Here is a 20,518-nt window from a genome sequence, read left to right as displayed (position 1 = left end):
TTATACTTTTAACGTTTACATGTTAACCTGAACAGAAAAACTTAAACTGTAAATTTCAGGGATTCTATGTTCTGATGCTTTGGACGATCACGATTAAACTCCTCTTCTCCCTACCAAAAACAAATTAACATTCTCTGTAATAAGAAAGGCTTGACAACATTACTTTAATTTGTAAAATAGTCTATATTTGGCTGTGTAGAAAAGAATCTATGTTTAAAAGAAAAAGCAGGTTAAATGCTTGCAGAATCAGTACAGTAAGCTACAGAAATTATGTACAACTGAATTATACGTAAAATGTAACTAAGATATAGGTAGGTAGGTAGGTAGATAGAAAGATAGAAAGATAGATAGATAGGTTTAAAAACACAAGACTTAGGAACTAAGGAGTTCTTTTGGCTAAAACCCAATATTGGCCTTATTTCAGTTTAATTGGAAGAGGATCTCAAATTCATCTTCTCCATGAGATATCAGGAACCTGGATTTCTCTTTGTACCAAAGGTTAATAAGAAATGTGTCTGCAAAAGTCAAACAGCATTAAATACTAAAAACTGATTATTATTCTACAGGAGTTGTTCTGTCATTCATAATCTCTCCATGCTCCAACCTTCCACAGCTAATCTTTAATGGATGACATGCAAGAAAGAAAAATAACTAACATATAAAGCAGAGACTCTAAAGTGAGCATTTAAGAAAAGAAAATACGGTTTTTAAAGAAACGAATATTTTAAATATCACAAAAATAACTTATAAAAACTATTTAAATACTCTGCAAAATTTAAACATCATCTGTATACTATAAATGTAATAGAGGAATAAAAATTAAGAGACATTAAACACTAGACAATGCCCACTAAGACTGTTCAGGAAAAATGAAAGGTTTAATTGAACAAGTAATTTTTAAAAGTTATAACCACATTACTGACCTAAGAGAGAATTAGTGGATGCAAATCAGGCCACATAATATCCTCTGTCACTATCAAATTCAATTTAAGTAAAACTAATTTTGAAGAGTTTATGGTTTAATCATTTTATTTAGATGAGAAGAGATACTTAGCTAAAGAACAAAGAATAAATGTTTCTGCTGTGCTTCTCTACAACATCCTCTAGCATTCGAAGGTCATATATGCTCATAATTTTCAAATAATATTATTCATATATATAATTTAATGAATTAAAAAGTCCTAAGCAGCTATTATGAGATACACTTTTTCCAATGTTTATAAAAAGGGAATGAGCTGGTCATTTCAGCCTTTGTTAAGTAAAGAAGACCTACTTATATATTTTTCTCTTGTTTTCATTTTGGTAGGTATTTAAAAAAAATCATTTTCATACTTTCAAACTTTCTAAATAAGATTAAATCTGAAAATCAAGGAAAACTGTGGGAGATTAAATGAAATAAAAATACTTTTAATCTACTTTTTAAAAAGAAATACGTATCAATACTTCCCGAAACAAACCATATATAAACAACTAGTTATTTATATTAGTAGGTACACTTTGAATATGCCCCTACTAGATCAAGAAGTCTTGAGAAAACAAGGTGGTGACGTCATCATCTTACCATTATAATGACCATTTACTGAGTGCCTTTTATGAGTTAAGCACTTCAAAAATATTACCTCACTTAAATGTCACAGCAACCTATAAAGTAGGTTTTAGCCAAAGCTTAGTGAAGCTATCACTTACACAAGGTAAGTGGTAAAAAGATTAGAACAAAGGTCTGAATTCAGAGTCTGATCATTTAACCACTACCTACTACAATGGTGTATTATGCGTACATGTGAGAAGAGACTGCAGACAAAAAAAAAAAAAAAAGTTTGAAATCCCAAATCTGTCTATTTGCTGATGTACATACAGTCAGCACCTAGTACAAAAGGGGCCCTTGATAAATACTTCTTGTTTGAATTTTAAAGACATTAGAATAGTTCCTATAAGGTACCTAATAAAAACAGTATCGATGGTGATGGTGATGTCAAAAAAGGAGGGGAAAGTAAAAGGGTCTCAACTATTTGAGCTTTTATCACAATAAAGGATACAACTCAATTTTAAACTCTACTGAGATCATATTACAATGATAGTATTCACATCATGTAAAAACCATCAGGGAGGCAAAAGAAACAGGCTTCATGCTATTGTAACAGTTTACATGAAGGTTTATCATAGGTATATCTTAGATTAAAGTCCAAATCCTTTGTATCCTGTTCTTTTATTTTTAGTTCACATTTTAAAAAAAAATGCACCTAGTAACAATAAATACATATACCTTAACAGTAATTTTTCTCATCATCTAATCCTTTATTTCCAGTTTTTTTCTTTCACTTTCCTGTTTATTTCCTTTTTAAAATCTATTAATAGCAAACCATTAACTTTAATTAAAAGCTAAATAGAACAAAATCTTCTCAAGACTTTTGACATAATCAAAGGTTTAAGAATTTCATAAAGATAAAAATATTCAAATAATATTAGCTACAACTTACTAAGTAACAGTTATATACTAGGTGCTTTTATATATTATTTCTAATCCTCAAAATAATCTGGCAAATTAGTTAATATTCACATCTTACATGGGAGAAAGTAAATCTGGAAAAGCTAATATGTAACTTGCCCAGAAGCACACAATTTGTATTAAGTCAAAGCTGTGATTGAAACATTAACACATTCATTAATATTACCAAAATTTGCCTCATTTTATATAATATACATGTATATATACATATATATTACATGTATATTTTAAAACAAAATTATATCAGTTCTCCCCCTACTTCTTTTATTTAAAATTATCATGAATATTTTTTTATATCATCAAATGTTCTTCAGAAACAGTTTTAATTATTACACGATGTCTCACAATATAAATGTGCTTCAATTTATTTAACCATTCCCTTAATTTATTTAACTAATTGAATAATAAGTGTATGATTCAATTGATTTTAATTCTCTTAATACTGATTTTAATACTGATACGAATATTCTTATACATAAATCTTTATATTGTATATATTGGAAGGAAACAGCTCGTATTTCCTTGAGTACTTCATATTTTAATTAACATTTTATTTGAAAAATCTGTAGACATATTTTTATATACTATTTGCAATTTCCAGTGTGTAGTTCAGGATGTTTTTGCATTTTTTTTTTAAATGTGAAGTATCTTGACTTTAAACATTTATATTCTGCTTAAGTACATTATAATACTTAAATATGTGTGCATATTTGTAATATACTTTACCAAATACACTTTTTATTCCAATATAAAAATAAGCAGTGACAGAAACAAACATCCATGCTTATATGGATTATTTGTCCTGTCACATGACACTAAATAAAACATTTATCACATGTATTCATAGTCCTATAATATTCCCTTCTCTATTTAACGGCATTGTTGTTTTGCTTTTTGAATGCACTTACTATTGATCAGTTAGAAGATAAACTAAGACTGTATGTATAATGAGAAAACATGAAAAAGCTCATGAGTCTACCAAGTGTTAGTTAACAAATTTCTTGTGGTTTCAAACCAATGGACTTAAGCAATTCAGTATTTTATTTTCACATATTAGAATAATTTTCGCTACGGTAATTCTAATGTCACAAGTAAAATATCTTTAATCTTTTTAAAATAAAATAGAACTGAAACATTAAAAAGTAAAAATACATTCTAAACATTTATACTTTACAAAGACTTTAAGGGATTCTCATTTTGTGTCATTTTTGTAAGTATGTGATTGGACATATTTTTAACTACATTGCATTGTCCAGATAAACTATACAGCACCATTAATTTCATCAGTTTAGGAGGCTATAAAAACATACTAATCATGCTCCAAACATTAACATTTATTAAAATAATATTTTACCATTAATGAGAAATATTTGATTAACAAGAATCAAAAGCAGTCTTTCCGTTTCATAGCTTAGTCAAAGGGAACCCTTAAATATATACCAATAAATATTTGAAGTTTAGAATTAGCTCTATTATACAAAAATTTAAAGAATAAATAATATTGCTTAATGAGTTTTCCTCTTCAAGAGAAAAATTAGCTATGCTGACATTCATTCATGATTTTTAGTAAGTCACAATGGCCTAAATCTTATTAAATTACTTCTGTAAGACACACACAACTTAAAACAAATATATGATGCAAACAACTTAAAACAAATATAATTCTTGAAATACCTTACTAGCAATTAGAATACACAGGTGTGATCAAACAATACAGTGAATGTTTAAATAAAAAAAAAAGTATGACAGTAGAAGACACATTGCCATTAATCCCCCACAAAATACTCCCCCTTGCTTTGGACATACTTACCCATCGTTCTTGCCACTTTCTGAAGCAGTTCTGAAAGTCTTATTTTGTGAATGTCTTTAGTTGCGCTGTCATCGTTGCCTGGATGTCCTGAATCATTTTGACTTTGGGGATGAACCAGAAGTCGCACTGTGCCAGATCCGGTGAATAAAGTAAATGAGGACACACCGTAATGTTTTATTTGACAGAAATTGCTATATACCAGAAGCGATGTGTGACACGGAGCGTTGTCATGATGGAGAATGGTTTACGGCACACTTTAAAATACACCTTCTCTCAGCTGTAGCCCACACCCGATTGACTGCACTGAAAAAGATGAAATTTGTCACACACTGTTACTAAGGTTCGATGCCCTGCTTTCCATATTGAAGACCCTGCCTTTACATTGGATGGCACTCGGCAGCAGCATTCACTGTATTTGTTGATCACAACAGAAAGACTCCATGTCACACATCTGTACGGCACTTTCTGTCAAACAAAACATTATGGTATGTCTTCATCCACCTTATTCACTGGATCTAGCACCATGCAACTTCTGGTTCTTCCCCAAAAGTCAAAATGACCATGAAAGGTAAACATTTTGAATCAATTCAGGACATTGAGGCAGCCACGACAGCGCAACTGAAGACATTCACGAAAGAGGACTTCCAGAATTGTTTCAGAAAGTGGCAAGAACGATGGGAAAAGTGTGTCCTAAGCAATGGGGGGTATTCTGAGAGGGATTAATAGCAATGTGTCTTTTACTGTAACGAATTGTTTTAAACAGTCATCATATTTTTTGATCACACTGAGTATATTCAATTATAAAAAGCCAAGAGACTTTCAAATTGTTCTAAATTTATATTTGAATTTGTATTACTCTCATATTTCCACACAAATGCCCCCTCCCTCTCCAAATTCATAGTATTTTAACATTAACAGAAAAGCAACTATCTGGTATGTAGCTGGAGTGTTTACGGTCACTTGGTTATATTTTCACAGTGATATTTAGTTCTACTTTGCACAGTAATATTTGGAAGACAGGCTATATCTATTAATGTCTGACAGAAAATACCAGAATTCTTTCATATATGCACCCAAGGTTAAGTGGCTCATAAAGTATAATTATAATTTCAAACTAATAACAAAATACAATTATTACCAAAATCATTCTAAAGATATAAAACTGTTTAAAAAAGTAACCTCTAAAATGCCTCTGAATGTTCATTTCTATTATTCTATGAAATTTCTCTTAACACACTAAAATAGTACGAGGAAGAGTCACAGTGATGACATACATATGTGTGTGTGTATATGTATGTACATATGTATGTATGCATGAGTCATCTGATACATACATATTGAGAATTATTTGATCATTTCTGTAACATGTCACAGATGTATTAAAAAAAAATTTCTCCTTGCAAAGAACCTGTGAATAAAGATAGATTCCAAAGCATACTTAAGGCAGTCATTTGTAATCTTAAACTTTGGTAACCTTTCACTTCAATCTCAGAGAAAACATTATCTTCATCATCATCCACATCATCAGATAAAAACTTATTAATTGCATAAAACAGATTTTTAAATCAAATGTAAATTTTCACTGGTAATGAATATATGACCATTTTCATACAAAGGAGAAGTATTTCCTCTCATTGAGCTAAAACAATAAGTGGTATTTGAACTGCTGGTTGAAAGGTAGAGGCACTGGTAATCATTATTTCCCCGTGTTTGTTCAGGCCCTTCCAACAAAACAAACAACCTTTTTGTGATTGGATTGACATGGTGTTAACAATGCATTTAATGCCCAAATCAGTATGAATACAGGTAAAGCTCTCACTAATACCAGTACCAGGATGTTAAAGCTTCCTATTTTCTAAGAGGCCAAAAAAAAAATAGCCTCCCCTCCTTTGGCAAATAAGCTTGTATGTTAGTATTCACAAAGCCATAAAATATAATAACCTTGTGTATATTTCTTAAGGCCATATATTAATACTTATCTACCATACCTGCGGTCTTTTCAGCAATTTGAGCTTCTGCTGCTTTCTCTTGGAGTTCCAGCTTAAGCTTTAGTTTTCTCTGCTCTTTATCTTCTTTAGTAAGTTTTTCTCGAAGCTTAAACATATTAAAAAAAAAAAAACATTCTTATCTGATAAATTTCTTGCACAAATATAATTAATCCCAAACTAAAATTTTGGTTGTTTCCTAAAAATAAATAAAGTTACATTTACCTGTCTAAACACATAACTCCAAGAAAAAAAACAACTCACAATATTTAAGGTTTTAAGATGTTTTATAAATTAATACTTTTATGTTTTATAAATTAATACTTTTAACGACATAGAGATTATAAAACAATATGATAATTATATTGTGTCTAGACAAATGAAATTAAAGAGCAACATAATTATTAAAAGTGACTACTGCAAAAAGCAATCTGATCCATTCTATTGTCTTAAAGCAAAAGTCCTAAAAAAAGGAAGCACAGCTTTACAGCTTCTCCTAGTACTTCTAATATTTTTGAAACAAAATTAAGATAATCTTAATATCTGAAACAAATCTCCGTTGAGAATGCCATCCCATCATATTTAATTTAAATGGCACTGGCACCTGATTCATAATTGGCGTGGAATAATTAACTGGTAAATGAAAGTACAGAAACTACCTCTTGCTCTCATACAGATTCCCTCCAAATGGTTTTGTTTGTTTGTTTTTTAAATTTCTAACTCAGCTTTTGTCATTTATGTTGTTTTTCTATCAGCCATGATCAAGATTCCTAACATCGTGCTTCAGTTTGATTAGGTCAAACAACAAGAATATTAAAATCAGAAAAGTATGTAGAGGTTATAAAAAAAGAAGGTAAAACAAATGAACATTATTAAATAACATTATTTAATGCTCAAAGGAATGAAACTAGAAAAATAGTTCAAAAAGATAAAACACGACATAAGTTGGGTTGGACAAAATGCAGCAGTATAAGATAATACCAGGTAAATGACAATATTGCCAACCCTTGCTACTTTCAAGTTCAATTACATATATTATTGAGTTGAAATACAAATACTAATAAGAAAAAAAGAAAGTAACATGAAACCCAGTGTATTAAATTTCTCATCCTCCATAATACTTAAATAAAGTTTTACCACAGTAAAACTTGAATGAATACATTTTTTTAAGGTACCTACTCAAGGTACCATAGATTTATGAAAAAAGGAAGTGATATCACAGGCCAGCAAAGGCAGGAAACCAAAGAAGTTGCTTTTCATAGCCAAATCTCAAGTCAATCATACCCTGCTGGCATGGTAGGCAGCAACATAAAGCTACTGTGAAAAGATTAAAGTACACAATAAAACTGAATTATGATGGACAACAAAGCAATTTAGAAGGTCAATAGCTAAAACCATAGTGTACCATTACCAGATTTTCTGTTGTACCTTTTTATTGCTCGCTCTGAGATTGTCCAATTCTTTTTGAAGAAATGCTATAGTCTTCTCTTTAGTGAAGTCTGAAGTAACTTGACACGGAATCATACATTCATAATGCAAATCGTTATTTGTATGTTCCATAATGCTGTAGTAAAGGAAACTATAAATGTACACATACGATTTCAACTACACAGGATCTACAAACTTTGCTCTTCAAATGGTAAGAAAAATTTAATCTTAACAATAATATATAGTTACTTAGTTTTAAATTTCTCTTGTTATGCACTGTTAAGAAAATCTTATGGATAAAAAGAACACATATATCACTTTCACAGACGTGCTAATCAACTGAGAGCTAACAATGGAAAGCATTTAGTAATGGCTATAGAGATATAGCTCAGTGTACTTAAAGAATTCAGGTGTTAGGGGCTGTGAATATTAATTTAATTGGTCCTATTGGTCAGGACTAGATACATTTCTCACTTTTGAATATGGTAATAATCATAACTTTTAAAATTTGGTTGACATAATATATTTTCATCATTAAATTCAAAACATATTAAAAATGAAAACCTTTCCTTGTAACATTTAAGGGTAAGCAAATTTTTTTTTTTTGTATTTTGCATGCTATTTAAGAGTATCAACTTATTAGCAAGTAGTATAAAGGAAGGGAAGGGAAAGGAGATGAGCTCTTTTTCTGAAGTCATTATATTATATTTGTACTCAGAGGTAAAACTTAGAGTCTCTAAGAAGAAATTAAGCAGTGAGGCCTGGGACTCACTCACTGGGAATGTAGCTCTACCTACCATGCATACCTTCTGTTGCAATTATACCAGATAGCTCATAGTCTGGCTTTCACCAAATCTCTATTTTCCCACGTGGTTATAAAATGTTATCACCTCTTCATTCATCCCTACCCCTATTCCCCCAAAGTGTACTCCAATATGTACTTTAGTAAGAATATTGCTAAGAGGTAGGAACATATTAATAAATCTACTGAAGAATTTTTAAGTAAATAGAAATACATATTCCTATGCAAACCTATTAAAATATACTCTATAAAATAAGATTTTGTCTGGATTGAAAATATATTAGTCATCGAAATGTTTGCAATTTAGTAGTATTCTCATAATACATGACTAATTATCAAAGTACCTTAATCCCATAGGTAAAAGTCACAGGTGTCACAAATTCAAATCGCTTTATGGGACAGGTAGGTAAGGTGTATGGGGTAAAACTGCAGAATGTAAATTAATAAGGCAGGCAAATGGGAATGTACAAGGCTCTTCTAAAAGCATTCAGATTCATTTAAATGCTAACCAAAACCCAAACACATCTTTGGCTTATTTTGTCCTGGAGTTGCCAGTTTTGGGCTCTGATAAATAATACCCTATTTATATCAACTCAAGAGTTACTTCCCAATCCGTAACGAAATGTCACAGAAAATAATATTCAACAAGAAGGAATAATACCTCATGGTTTTTATTCAAACTCATCTTGTGCTTTTTTTCACTTAGTGATCTAGACAAATCATATTGACGTAATGGAAATAGTAGAAAACTCTGGTAGATTCGCTAAGAAGTTAATGACGTCTCATATTTAGGTCACACGATAAAGAAGGGAGAATGGAGGGAGGGAGGGATAGAGGGAGGAAGAGATCTCACAATTCTTACTTTCTAAATCTAAGGCTACCAGCACTCACTTGGATTTTTCAGTAGTGCAGTAAGATGTCTCATCACCCGGATAAGGAAAATTCCTTGATCTCTGCCCTGGCGGTTCCATGTCCTCATATGCGGCTTCATTAACTAATTCATTGGCTTTCTGATCCATGCTTCCCTTACAATTCACAGTCAGTTGCTCATCTGGGTGTGTACTTTTATTTCTCTCTGTAGTCTCCTGTTCAAGATAACTATGGGCTATATATGTATTTAAAACAAGACAAAAACACATGATTACATACCACCATAACTACATACTGAATCACTCAAATGAATATTTTTGTGGATTATTTTATAGCTTTAAACATGCACTTCTAGTCTTACTCCTATTGTAATCAGATAAGCATGTACAGTGTAGTTCTGCCATTAGTATTTCCATTCTCACAGTGAGAGGGCATGCAGGGCAGTGGTTTAAACCTTGGCTGCAGGTTAGAATAACCTGAGGAGTGTCTAGAAATCCTACAGCCCTGACCACATCTTATATTAATTAAATCAAAATGTCTGAGAGCGATTGGGTGACTCTAGCCTAAAATCAAAGCTGAGAAACACTGATTTAGAGGTATTATTTTTCAGATTAGTTTTTTTCTCCCTAAATTTTAAAAAATAGGCTGCAATAAATTAATGAAGTGATACTCTGCACAGAACTATGGTATCAGACTGCCTGGGTCAGATTCCAGCTTTGCCAAGTGCACAACTCTGGGCAAGTAACTTAACCCATCCATGCTTCAGTTTCTTGTTTTTAAAATAGGAACATAATAACACTTACCTGAGTTGTTGTGAGGATTAACTGAATTAATAATACATGCAAAATACCAGGCCTAGTGTCTCGCACATCAATACATGTTAGCTATTATTTTTGTAATCATCATAATATTATAAAATGAACATGAGTTCTTTTTAACTTCCATTTTATAAGATACGTATTACATATTAGAGAATCTACTTTGCAATGCCTGGCTAGCTCATAAAATTATTTTAAGCTGCAACTAGTAAATAATAGCTATTTCAAAGAAATTGTGTATATCTGATTTTTTGAGAGAAAAATGATACACACACACACACACACACACACACACAAATTGCACAAAAAAAATTTTCACTGACCAGATAAATCAGATCAATAGGCACAATCACCGATTGTAACTAATATTTTATTATTTCCAGCAGAAATAATTTCGAATTTTAAAAAGCAGGTGAATCATACCTGCTTGTTGATTATGCTTTCTCCAACCTGCCAAACTTAAAATCATTTTGAGGCACAAGAGAGTAGTTTCAGAATAAAAACAAAATAGGGCACTTATAAATAAGGTACCTCTCATGAAGTATTCGTTCTTTAAGGAACTATTTTTTTTGCTTATATGTATGCTAAAATTAGGTATAGTCAGTTATAAATTCCAAGTCCTAGACATATCTTATTGGTGGATGACACTAGATCAGAAACCATTGTTAGTAAATTACCCTGGATTTCATCTTGAGAGAACAAACTGGGAGAAATGTGCTATCATCATTACATACTGTAAGATGTCTACGAAATTTCAACATTATATCCTGTTTTGATTTAAAATTTAATGATTTTAGGTTTCTTCAGATTATTTAGGTTGCTTCTTGACATCTCAAAATGCTTACTTGGTTTGCTTTCAATGTTCATCATGCTACTTTTTTAGATTACGCTGGTATTGGTAGAATGGAAACCCTCAAATCTAAATGAGAGAATTTTACAAATAGACACTAAGGAATACCACTGTATCATAAACAATCCATGCTTTCTAACACTAACACAGAACATTATAAGTAATTCAAACGAAAAAAAATTATAAACAGTTACTGGAAGCAGTATCAAATAATAAAAATTGTCCCCAGTGACATATCAGAAGTAACTTAACTATTAGGGCCCATACTATTCTCCAGTTTATGAGGTACAAAGAACCATCACAAAGTAAAAGGATGAGGCATGGAGCACTGCCAGCAATAAATAGCCCCCGTTTTCTATAACAACCCTACACCAACTGCTTCAGAATCTTAAATCTTGACTCTTTGACCTGTTGAGACCAAACTTATCCACATTTTAGTTTTTTTTACCCGTTTCTAGGTCTAGTTTAGCCTCTTTCTCCTTTCAGTTTTTGTATTTCTAACCTTCCAGTGTTTACCCCATCCTTGATAGCTATAGTTGCTATCTGCTTACTATATTTATAACTTTTTTCTTCAGCTTACCTAATGTCAAATTTTGTTTCGTTGATTTCTTGGGAAATCACTCTTTTCACCTGTGACTGCGCTATCATCTCCAAACTCAGAGCAGAGGTGGGCACTTCCCAACAAGAGGACTCTTTGCTGATCCCTCCTAGATCACAGTAATTAAAAACTCCTTATAGTATTAGCAAAATGAACTCAACAAGTCCTAACGCACTTCTAGATTTCAATTCTAAATGTTTAATATTTTTGAAGAAACCTGTACTGTGTTTAGCTTTGGCTCTGGTTAATTCTCGATGTTTCTAACCTTGCTCTGTATTTTAGATTCCGAACTGTAACTGTTTATCCGATATCTGGGGCCTGCTCTGCAAATCAGACTATCAATACTTTTCTACCGAGATTTTAATTTTACTTTAGAGTAAACAAGGCTGATTTATAAAAGTTTTCTTTCTGTCTGCCTTTTCTTTTGACCAACTATTTTTATAGCAAATATTGTTTAAATCCTCTGAATGATCTAAAGGCTCTTCCACTCTGCCATATTGCATTTTCCTATATCAGAATTCAACCATTCCTGTAGAAAGTTCGACCCATTTAATTAACTTACGTACTCATTACTTTTAATAATTCATGGAAAACCTACAGTGTGACGTCTGTGGTAAGTACTAGGAAAATTAAGACAATAAACAGACTCTCCCCTTATGACTCTATAATACAGCGAGGACGGCAAACTGATCTAATGACTTGAATACAATGTGATAAGAACTCTGCTAGGACTATGGAGACCAAGTACAAAATATGCTAGATATACTGATGCTCAACTGGCAACTCTGGGAAGATTTCACACAGGCATTTGCTCCAGACAAGAACAAGTAGGAATATGCAAAGTAATGAGCTGCCAAAGGGTTTGAGTTAGGTGAAGTAAAGAAAAAGTTGACCGATTGTGACAAGAGAAGAAGAAGAACAGGCATGGGCACAGGGAAGGAACAGCTTTAGGAAAACACCAAGTCATTCCTTATATTGAAATGACAAGATGTTATAGGCAGGGAGTGAAAATTTCTAAAACGAGTTAAGATGTCAAAACAAAGTCCAGGATGTGGTTCATCTGGAAATGAGATGATGAAGCAGTTTGATAGTGAAGGTACTGGGAGAGGAGGAAATCAAGGAATTAGGGTAAAAAAGGGTCAATTTTGAAGACAATGAAATCATCTAGAAAAATGGCAAAAAATGTAAAGGAGAAATGAGAGCCAAATGCAAAAGCCTTCATGAACTGTATATAAACATGCTAAAGACAGAGAAAAATGAGAAAGGTGACAAGAACTGAATATAGATAATAGTCATTTCTTTTTACCATTTTATTTTGAATTAATTTCAGTCTTATAAAAAGTTGCAATAACAGTACAAAGAATTCCTATATACCCTTCACCCAAATTCCCCAAATGTTAACATTTTACCACACTTGCTTTATCATCCATTCTCTTTCTCTATTTATCTGCCTGCCTGCCTGCCTGCCGGCCTACCTACCTACCTACCCTACCTACCTGCCTGCCAACCTACCTACACATATACAATTTTTCTGAAACATTTGAGAGTAAGCTGTAGGCATGATGCACTTTGACTTTCACAAGTCAGATGTTGAGATACTGTTCTATCATATTGCATCTTGCATTTTTTTTTAGCCTATTCTTAAATTCAATTTCTGAGTTAGTGCCTACTCCAACCAAGAAAATAGCACTTGGTGACTCTAATTCAGTCATCAATTATTTTCCCTAAACTTTATGGCCCAGAAGAAAGATCTTTATGAAGTGCTAATGGGATGAAGCTATATTAAAAGCTTTTAGTAGTGCTATTTGCATTGTTCATCACTTGAAAAAGAATTATATATAGAAATATAAATATATAAATCAACAAAATGCAGCAAAAAGTAAAGTTATGGGTCTATTTTGCACACTAGTCAATTAGGTAAGACAAATTTTTTAAAGAACATATTCACTTCTGATGCAAACTCTTTTCTCTAGGCAGATGAAAGCTTAAAACAAATTATTCTATTGATTCCTCTCTCTCATCATAAGGTTTTAAATGGAAACTCTATAACCTTCTTTAGTAATTTGCTTCAGTGTTTAATCAATGTCATCACTGTTTCATCATTATTATTACTATTTAAATTCATTTCTTCATATGGACATAGAGAATAAATTTTCAATTTCTCTTCATAAGTCTATGTCTTTCTTGCCTCAAAGATAGGTAACAGGACATTTTTTATGACTATCAATCCCTTTATTTATTTGCTTTTCTGGGGGCACACTATCATTTGGACATAGAAATTTGATACTTCAAACCAAATCTATTTGCCAATTTTTGCTATTATTATCTAATGTTACCACTTCCATGTAAACTTATCCTGGGACCATTGAAAATTATGCTATGGAATACTACTACTAAGTATTCCTCAAATGCACCTATAGCGATTGTTAGGGACAGTTTATTCACCTAGGCAAAGTAGGTGGATTTGGTCAAGATTTTTTTTTTTTGGAATCTTAATACTTAATATATACGCTTAGGCTGGCTGCATTATATATGCTGCATCTCTCCAGTGACTTTCATGCTATTTCCAATGGACCATTTTCATGAGCTAACAAACTCTTTACTTCTGGAAGTTTCAGTATTGCCAACTATCTTACCGCTAATGTTGTTATTAAATTCTCAATTCCTTAGTCGAGAAAATTAACAGTACCATACCATTTCCCATCTTAGGAAAGAAAGTTTTAGGATCCCCTTCGAGTTCAATTCTCCAGATAATTACACATTAATGTATAATATACCCAGTTGAATTCATGCTATCCAAGAAATCATGACTCACAGCCAAAAAATAACTGTTATTCACAACTAGTATACATAAGTGAGGAGGTGGCTAGAATCAAATGGGGATTCTTAGAGGCTGGGAAATTCTGTTCTGTCTGGCTTTGTAAATAGTTTGTGACAACTGGTATCTGTGTAAATGGATTTGATGGTCCCCAGGGAGGTCAATACTGTTTACAGAGCTGTTTCTTCAGAGTGGTTGAGCTAGAATTGTCTCTAGGGATCCTACTGGGGTTACTCAGAATAGCAACATCACAGCTACCTGAGAGCTACCGTCAGAAAAGAGAAAGGCGAATGGAAGTAGTATAGGCAAGTACATTCAAATAAATGGATCTCTTGTTCCTTCCGATGCAGGTGCTACGCAGGGAAATTTATATCTAAAATGAACCATAAAGGAGGGAATTTGGAAAAGTGCTCTCTGACACTTGCTAACACAATCGGTCACCACTTCCTTAAACTTTTTTTTTGAAAGGTTATTATTTATACTGTAGCATCTGATTTCATAAATATAAAGAACAAAAGTCTCATGTTTATTGGTTGTTTCTTTTGTATATTGTCTATCACCACATTATGTAAGAATATCAAAAGGATATAACATCTTTTTTGCTATTAAATAAATAGGTGGGAAAATTTGATGTGATGATAAAATGGCTACAGTAGTCCCACCTTTTCAACAAAAGATGTTTACTTTTTCTCAATGGTTAAGGATTTTTCTAAATAAATATTTGTTTCAACATAATTAGAACAATAATATCAGTTAGTAGTTCCTAATAACTGCTACCAATTCCTTAAGTAAGTTAAATGTAGGTTATCTATCTATGTGTATGTGTGTACAAATACTATTTATTTCCTTTACTACATATTTGTTTCCTTTTTTTGTGGAAAGAAGTGTTAGTTTTACACATTTGCAAAACATAAAAGAAAAAGACATCAAAAACATCTGCCATATCACAGTGGTCCCACCTAATATACGTGTGTAAAAGAGCAAAGCATAGACCTTCCAACTGGAACACTGGTGTATTTACATCTTCCAAGCAGAAACACAGTGCATGGGCTCTGAAGACAGACTTTAAGCTTTTTAATTCTGGCTCTACCAGACTTTTAACAAATTACTTAACCTCTTATCAACTTCCCTATCAATAAAAAATACACCATTAATAGCATCTACTTCACAAGGTTGTTATAAGATTAAATTATTTAAGTTATATAATAGTCTCTTAGAAAAATGTCAGCACAGAATACATACTCAATAAACGTTAGCTATTACTGAGAAAATCTGTTTTGCTAAAGGCAAAGTATTTTCTTGTAACAATAGAATAAGAATAAATAAGACATAAGAAAATAATTTATTAAAGTATCAGAACACATGGACATAAAAAATAAAATGCTATCTCATTCAGTGAAAAACATACAATAAAGAGAAAATACTTAACAAGGCCAAAACTGTTACAAATACATAATGGTTTAATAAAGTTTGTATTAGACTATCAAACTAATAAAATACAGAAATAATAGGACTTCAAAACTTAAAATCCTGACACTAGGAAAAGATCCATCAGCTACCAGGTTGAAAGCACATAGTTCTAATAAGGTGTATTATATAATATTGAGGGGAAGTCAAAAACATATGGGGAAGAGAGGCGGGATGTAGCTATAAGATACCTACGTAAGGTTTTATAAAGGTTTATAAGGCTGGAAAATCATGAAACCTGTCAATATCACATAATTTAGTTATTTGGATACGAGGGTTGGACATTCAAAATAAACTGTATCCTTTACATTCCTATATGTGTATTTCTGACAAACATGCCAAATAAATGGTGAGGTTTATTTTGATTAAGACAATTCAGTGTCTTAGTATACTATGTTTCAAGTTCTCTATTGGTTAGTCATTGAAATTACTCTACCTGAATTTGGTGACTTGTTTTATTATAAAAAAGTTATTTAAAGTGGTGGCACCACACCAAATTTTTAAAAGTCTTTGTTTGTTTCATCAAGTCTGAAATAATCATTAACATGTCAATATTCATTCTATTGGTGAAAAGGTCAGAGTTCTGTGTAAGAACTAAGTTCTATCGTAATGTTTCAGCTTCCAAATTTTAACCTTCTTCACTATATGAAGGCCATGAACAAGTACAATAGTGTAATCTCCGTAAGCTTAGACTACCTAATTTATGAACATATCACATAAATTAAAGGTTTGTAAAACTTCTATCACTCTATTTAAACCATTATAAATATTACTTAGGCTGAAATGACTGTGAAAACTATCCTACAGTTTGATTAACTAACATAATGGTAATGTTTATTCTTTTTTGTCCCCCAGTAATATGAACTATTTGGCTATTTACTATATATTCCTAACATTTTTAGCCTTTCTTAATTTTTCTTATTAGAATAATTTACATAAAGTAGTTAAAAATACGAACTAGGTAAATCTTAAATTTTTACAACTTCAAGTAAAACAGGTTTCATAACTATATATTTAATTAAGTCTGAACACATACCAATTGTCCATAAATTCAACAATTTCATAAATCATGCATAGAAGGCAACTTTTCTAATAACAAATGTGAAGAGAAAGAAACAGATTTTCTTTATATGTGCCTTTCTTTTTTCTTAAGAGCATTTTTAGATTTGGAAAACAAAATAGAAGAATCACCAGTCAGATACTAAGTGGAAATCACTGAAACACAATGTTAGTTCTAATGGATGGATGATTGTGTTTGGTCTTTTGAAACTTTGAAGTATAGGTAAGTCTTGATCACACAAATTAATAAATCCTAAAGCTGGAGTTAACAATAACCATTACACCCAAATTCTGCAGCTTAGCCCAGCCAATTTTTCAAAAGGTCAGGTTGTGAACTGGAGAAGATCAGGGAGGTCCACCGCATAGCTTTGTTGCCAGGCATCTCTCGTCTGGATTGTTGCAGGCATTTATTAGTATTCGTCAGCAGACTCAACAGAGCAAACAAGAAATTCAAGCACGAATAATAAAATGAAATGCTGCTATATAACCCTTTGTCATTCAGCAAATATGGGACTTTTTAGCTACATTGTTCCTAAACCTGGGTTACTACTTTAATTTTTCTCCACAGTGCTGACTGAATGAGTATGCATGTGTGTTAAATGCAGAGCTCCCCTAACAACTGCAGGACTGCCATTTAATCTGTTGGTAGATGGACCATTTCCTGTGGGAACCCTAGCTATGATTTCCAGATCCACCAAATAAATCTCAGATTAAGATTCCAAATGAAACCTGCCTTTGTCAGATAAAAAATGTCAAGATGGATATAAACAGTAAAATTATAAATTATCTAGGTGTTGCATGACAAACCAATGTTCAATTTTTTTTTGTTGACATGTGCCCAGATATCAAAACTATATGAGACATTCATCAAATGTCACACTTTCACAATATTGGAGGTATCATTAAAACTGTTTGACTAAGGACCTCAAAGTGTTTAAGCAGTAGCTCAAAAGTATATTTGTGCAAAGTAGAAGAATAAATTTACATATCAGCAGCAGCTCATAAGGAATGGGTAAATATTCTGTTTATCTCTCATTGTAATTCAGGTTACTTTAAATACAAGGTTTTAGGAAATCATTATACTCTATATGGCATCATTACATAACTTTCTATGCAAATTATGTGTTTTACTCAAATTTACCATTCACTTCTCTAGGAAAAAAAAACAAATGCATAAAAGAAAAGGTAGAGACTCTCATTTTATTAATCAACTTAATCAACTGTGACTACTACACTAATGTCATGTTAGTTATACTATATAACACCATCAGCTTCTTTCTAGAATATTTTTAACGTTTAAAAAAAGCATTAAATACCTGAGACAAAATAAAAAGCAAACTTTTTGTTTTAATTTAATAACGCATTCATTTCAAATGATTTGGTGGAGGGGTAGAGACTTTAAAAAAAGAAAAAAGTAATAAAGGACCAATACAGAACGTCTTGGAGAGCAAATGGCCTATTAAACATGCAGAGGAAGTCTCTGATGCTCGTCTCTACTGATCTCTCAGGAGATCAAGGACTGCTTTTTTAATCAAAATTTTTGTTTTGTCTTTGCTCTTCTTACCTGGACTAATGCAGCCTTGTCCTGGTCTTAAACTCTGTACTGATTGATTATAAAATATAGGCAGTGAAGGTTTCTGAAAGGAAACAATCAGATTTGCTGAACTGAAATCATTACCTTTTTTAACTTTAAACTCTTAAAAGCAATTGAGTAAAAGGCTCAGTGACTCCAAATTTTGCAACATTTGTTTTTTTGATAAAGATTCAAATAACATCTAATCTAGTTACAATAGTAATTCATTCGAATTGCAAGTTCTTCCCATTAATCTGTGGAAAGAATATAGTATATATTTGGAAAATATACTCCATATTCCAAATGTTAGAATTTATACAAAAGTCTGAATCCTTAAGGACTACATATTCATTCTGTCTTTCCTATCATATTTCCTCCATTACATGTGTTGGTTTAAGGAAACTATGCTGAATAAATCCTACCTACTCTAATCCGTTAGGAATCAATATTAATCTGAAAATTTTGAACAGGGGAGGAAAAAAAGGACATTAACTGAAGAAGGAAACAAGGGTATCTTGTGCATAACTCTGATTATATTATTATATTAAAAATGCTCAAATCAATGAACATTACTATGTTTTAGAGTATGCAAAATTACCTTAGCCACAGCCAGTGAAATTATATTAAAAAGGAGGATTTAATTTTAAAAATATTTAATTAGCAAAAACTAACATAGTCAGTATCTCTGCAAGTATAATTTTATCAATATGAACTGATTACTTCTAACTTTTTACCCACCAGCATCCAGATTTTAAAGTACCAAAAAGTTTCAATATGTGAAGACTAGAATCACTCAAAAAGAAGAAAAAAATGAAAGTCAAAATAGAATTTTCTAAAATAATTATTTTTTACCGTACACTGTCAGCACAATTTTACCATTTGGCAAAGGATTATCAGTTTTACCCAACACGTCAGATCAGAGTATTTTTAATTAAGTCATTTGGACTATGAAATAATCTTTTTGCTATTCCCCAAGAAAAAACAAAAACAAAAAAGGCAAAACACAAAGAAAACTGTATCTGACACTTCTCCCAAAGATTAAAATGTCTTACATGAAAAGTTGTTTTGATTCAACCACATACACACAAATGAAGTATTTGGTAACTCCCCAAAAATATTTTATTCAACTACCAGATTTCTTTATAACCAAAAGTAGTGAGTAAATGCAGTAAATGTAGTCGCACCAGTCCTACTCTACCAACAGCTAGTCAACCTGGACCAACTGTGTAAATGGCCATGAATTCGTCTATACACCAATGTATATTGATTCAGATCTCCCAAATCAACAGCGTCAACAGACACTCAGGACTTGATAGAAATCATACTAAAAGTGACAAATATTGTCACTATGGAGAGCACAACAATCATCTTAAATATGATAAATTCCAATTTCTAGAAAATTAAAGATTCAATAATATTTTATTAAGATTTGTATTGTAAATATGCATTCCAGGAAGTGTTCGGGCATGAAGGCCATAACCAGAAATGAATGAGGACTTTTATCAAAGAGCTTAGATCTTACGGATGAAGAAATGAAAACAAATCCAAACACTTTTGAAAAATTCAAGTAGTTTCTTTCTATTTCAAAAAAAACATATTCATGTTTTCATGGCCAAAAATAAATTTGAAAGAGCTTTCATATTAAAAGTAGACTTGGATTTCCTTAAACACATATAGTCACAAGTCGTACAAAGAGATGATCTTACCTATAGTATAGAAATGTGGGGTGGGAGAACGGTCCTATTTAAAAAAATTTACCATTTTTCATTCTTTTTAGTAATTCTTATTTTTATAAAATGATCATCAAAGGAGTAGTAAGAATTCCACATGAAGAGGATAGCCTGAACTGATTTAAAACACTCTCAATTCAGTAAAAACAAAAAAAAATGAAAGATTCCTATTCGCTCACAAACTTCCCTTTTTAAGAATTCATA

At 31.7% G+C, this 20,518-nt stretch overlaps 1 protein-coding gene across 4 annotated transcripts in view; it reads right to left on the bottom strand.

The window, feature by feature from the left end:
- MIPOL1 (mirror-image polydactyly 1) overlaps positions 1-20,518 on the bottom strand; it is a 246,572-nt gene that overhangs the window by 189,852 nt on the left and 36,202 nt on the right. For 3 of the 4 annotated variants that reach the window (XM_033107003.1, XM_033107001.1, XM_033106999.1), the window contains exons 4-6: positions 9,423-9,636; positions 7,730-7,865; positions 6,305-6,410 (exon numbers count right to left, since the gene is read on the bottom strand). In XM_033107003.1, the coding sequence (XP_032962894.1) occupies positions 6,305-6,410; positions 7,730-7,865; positions 9,423-9,636 (456 nt within the window). Of the gene's footprint in view, positions 1-6,304; positions 6,411-7,729; positions 7,866-9,422; positions 9,637-18,575; positions 18,649-18,799; positions 18,839-20,518 lie in introns of all 4 variants that reach the window. The other variant, XM_033107002.1, reaches the window with a different exon arrangement.

Source organism: Rhinolophus ferrumequinum, chromosome 6, assembly GCF_004115265.2.
Source record: "Rhinolophus ferrumequinum isolate MPI-CBG mRhiFer1 chromosome 6, mRhiFer1_v1.p, whole genome shotgun sequence".
NCBI classification, from domain to species: Eukaryota; Metazoa; Chordata; class Mammalia; order Chiroptera; family Rhinolophidae; genus Rhinolophus; species Rhinolophus ferrumequinum.
This window is presented reverse-complemented; position numbering and strand designations above follow the sequence as displayed.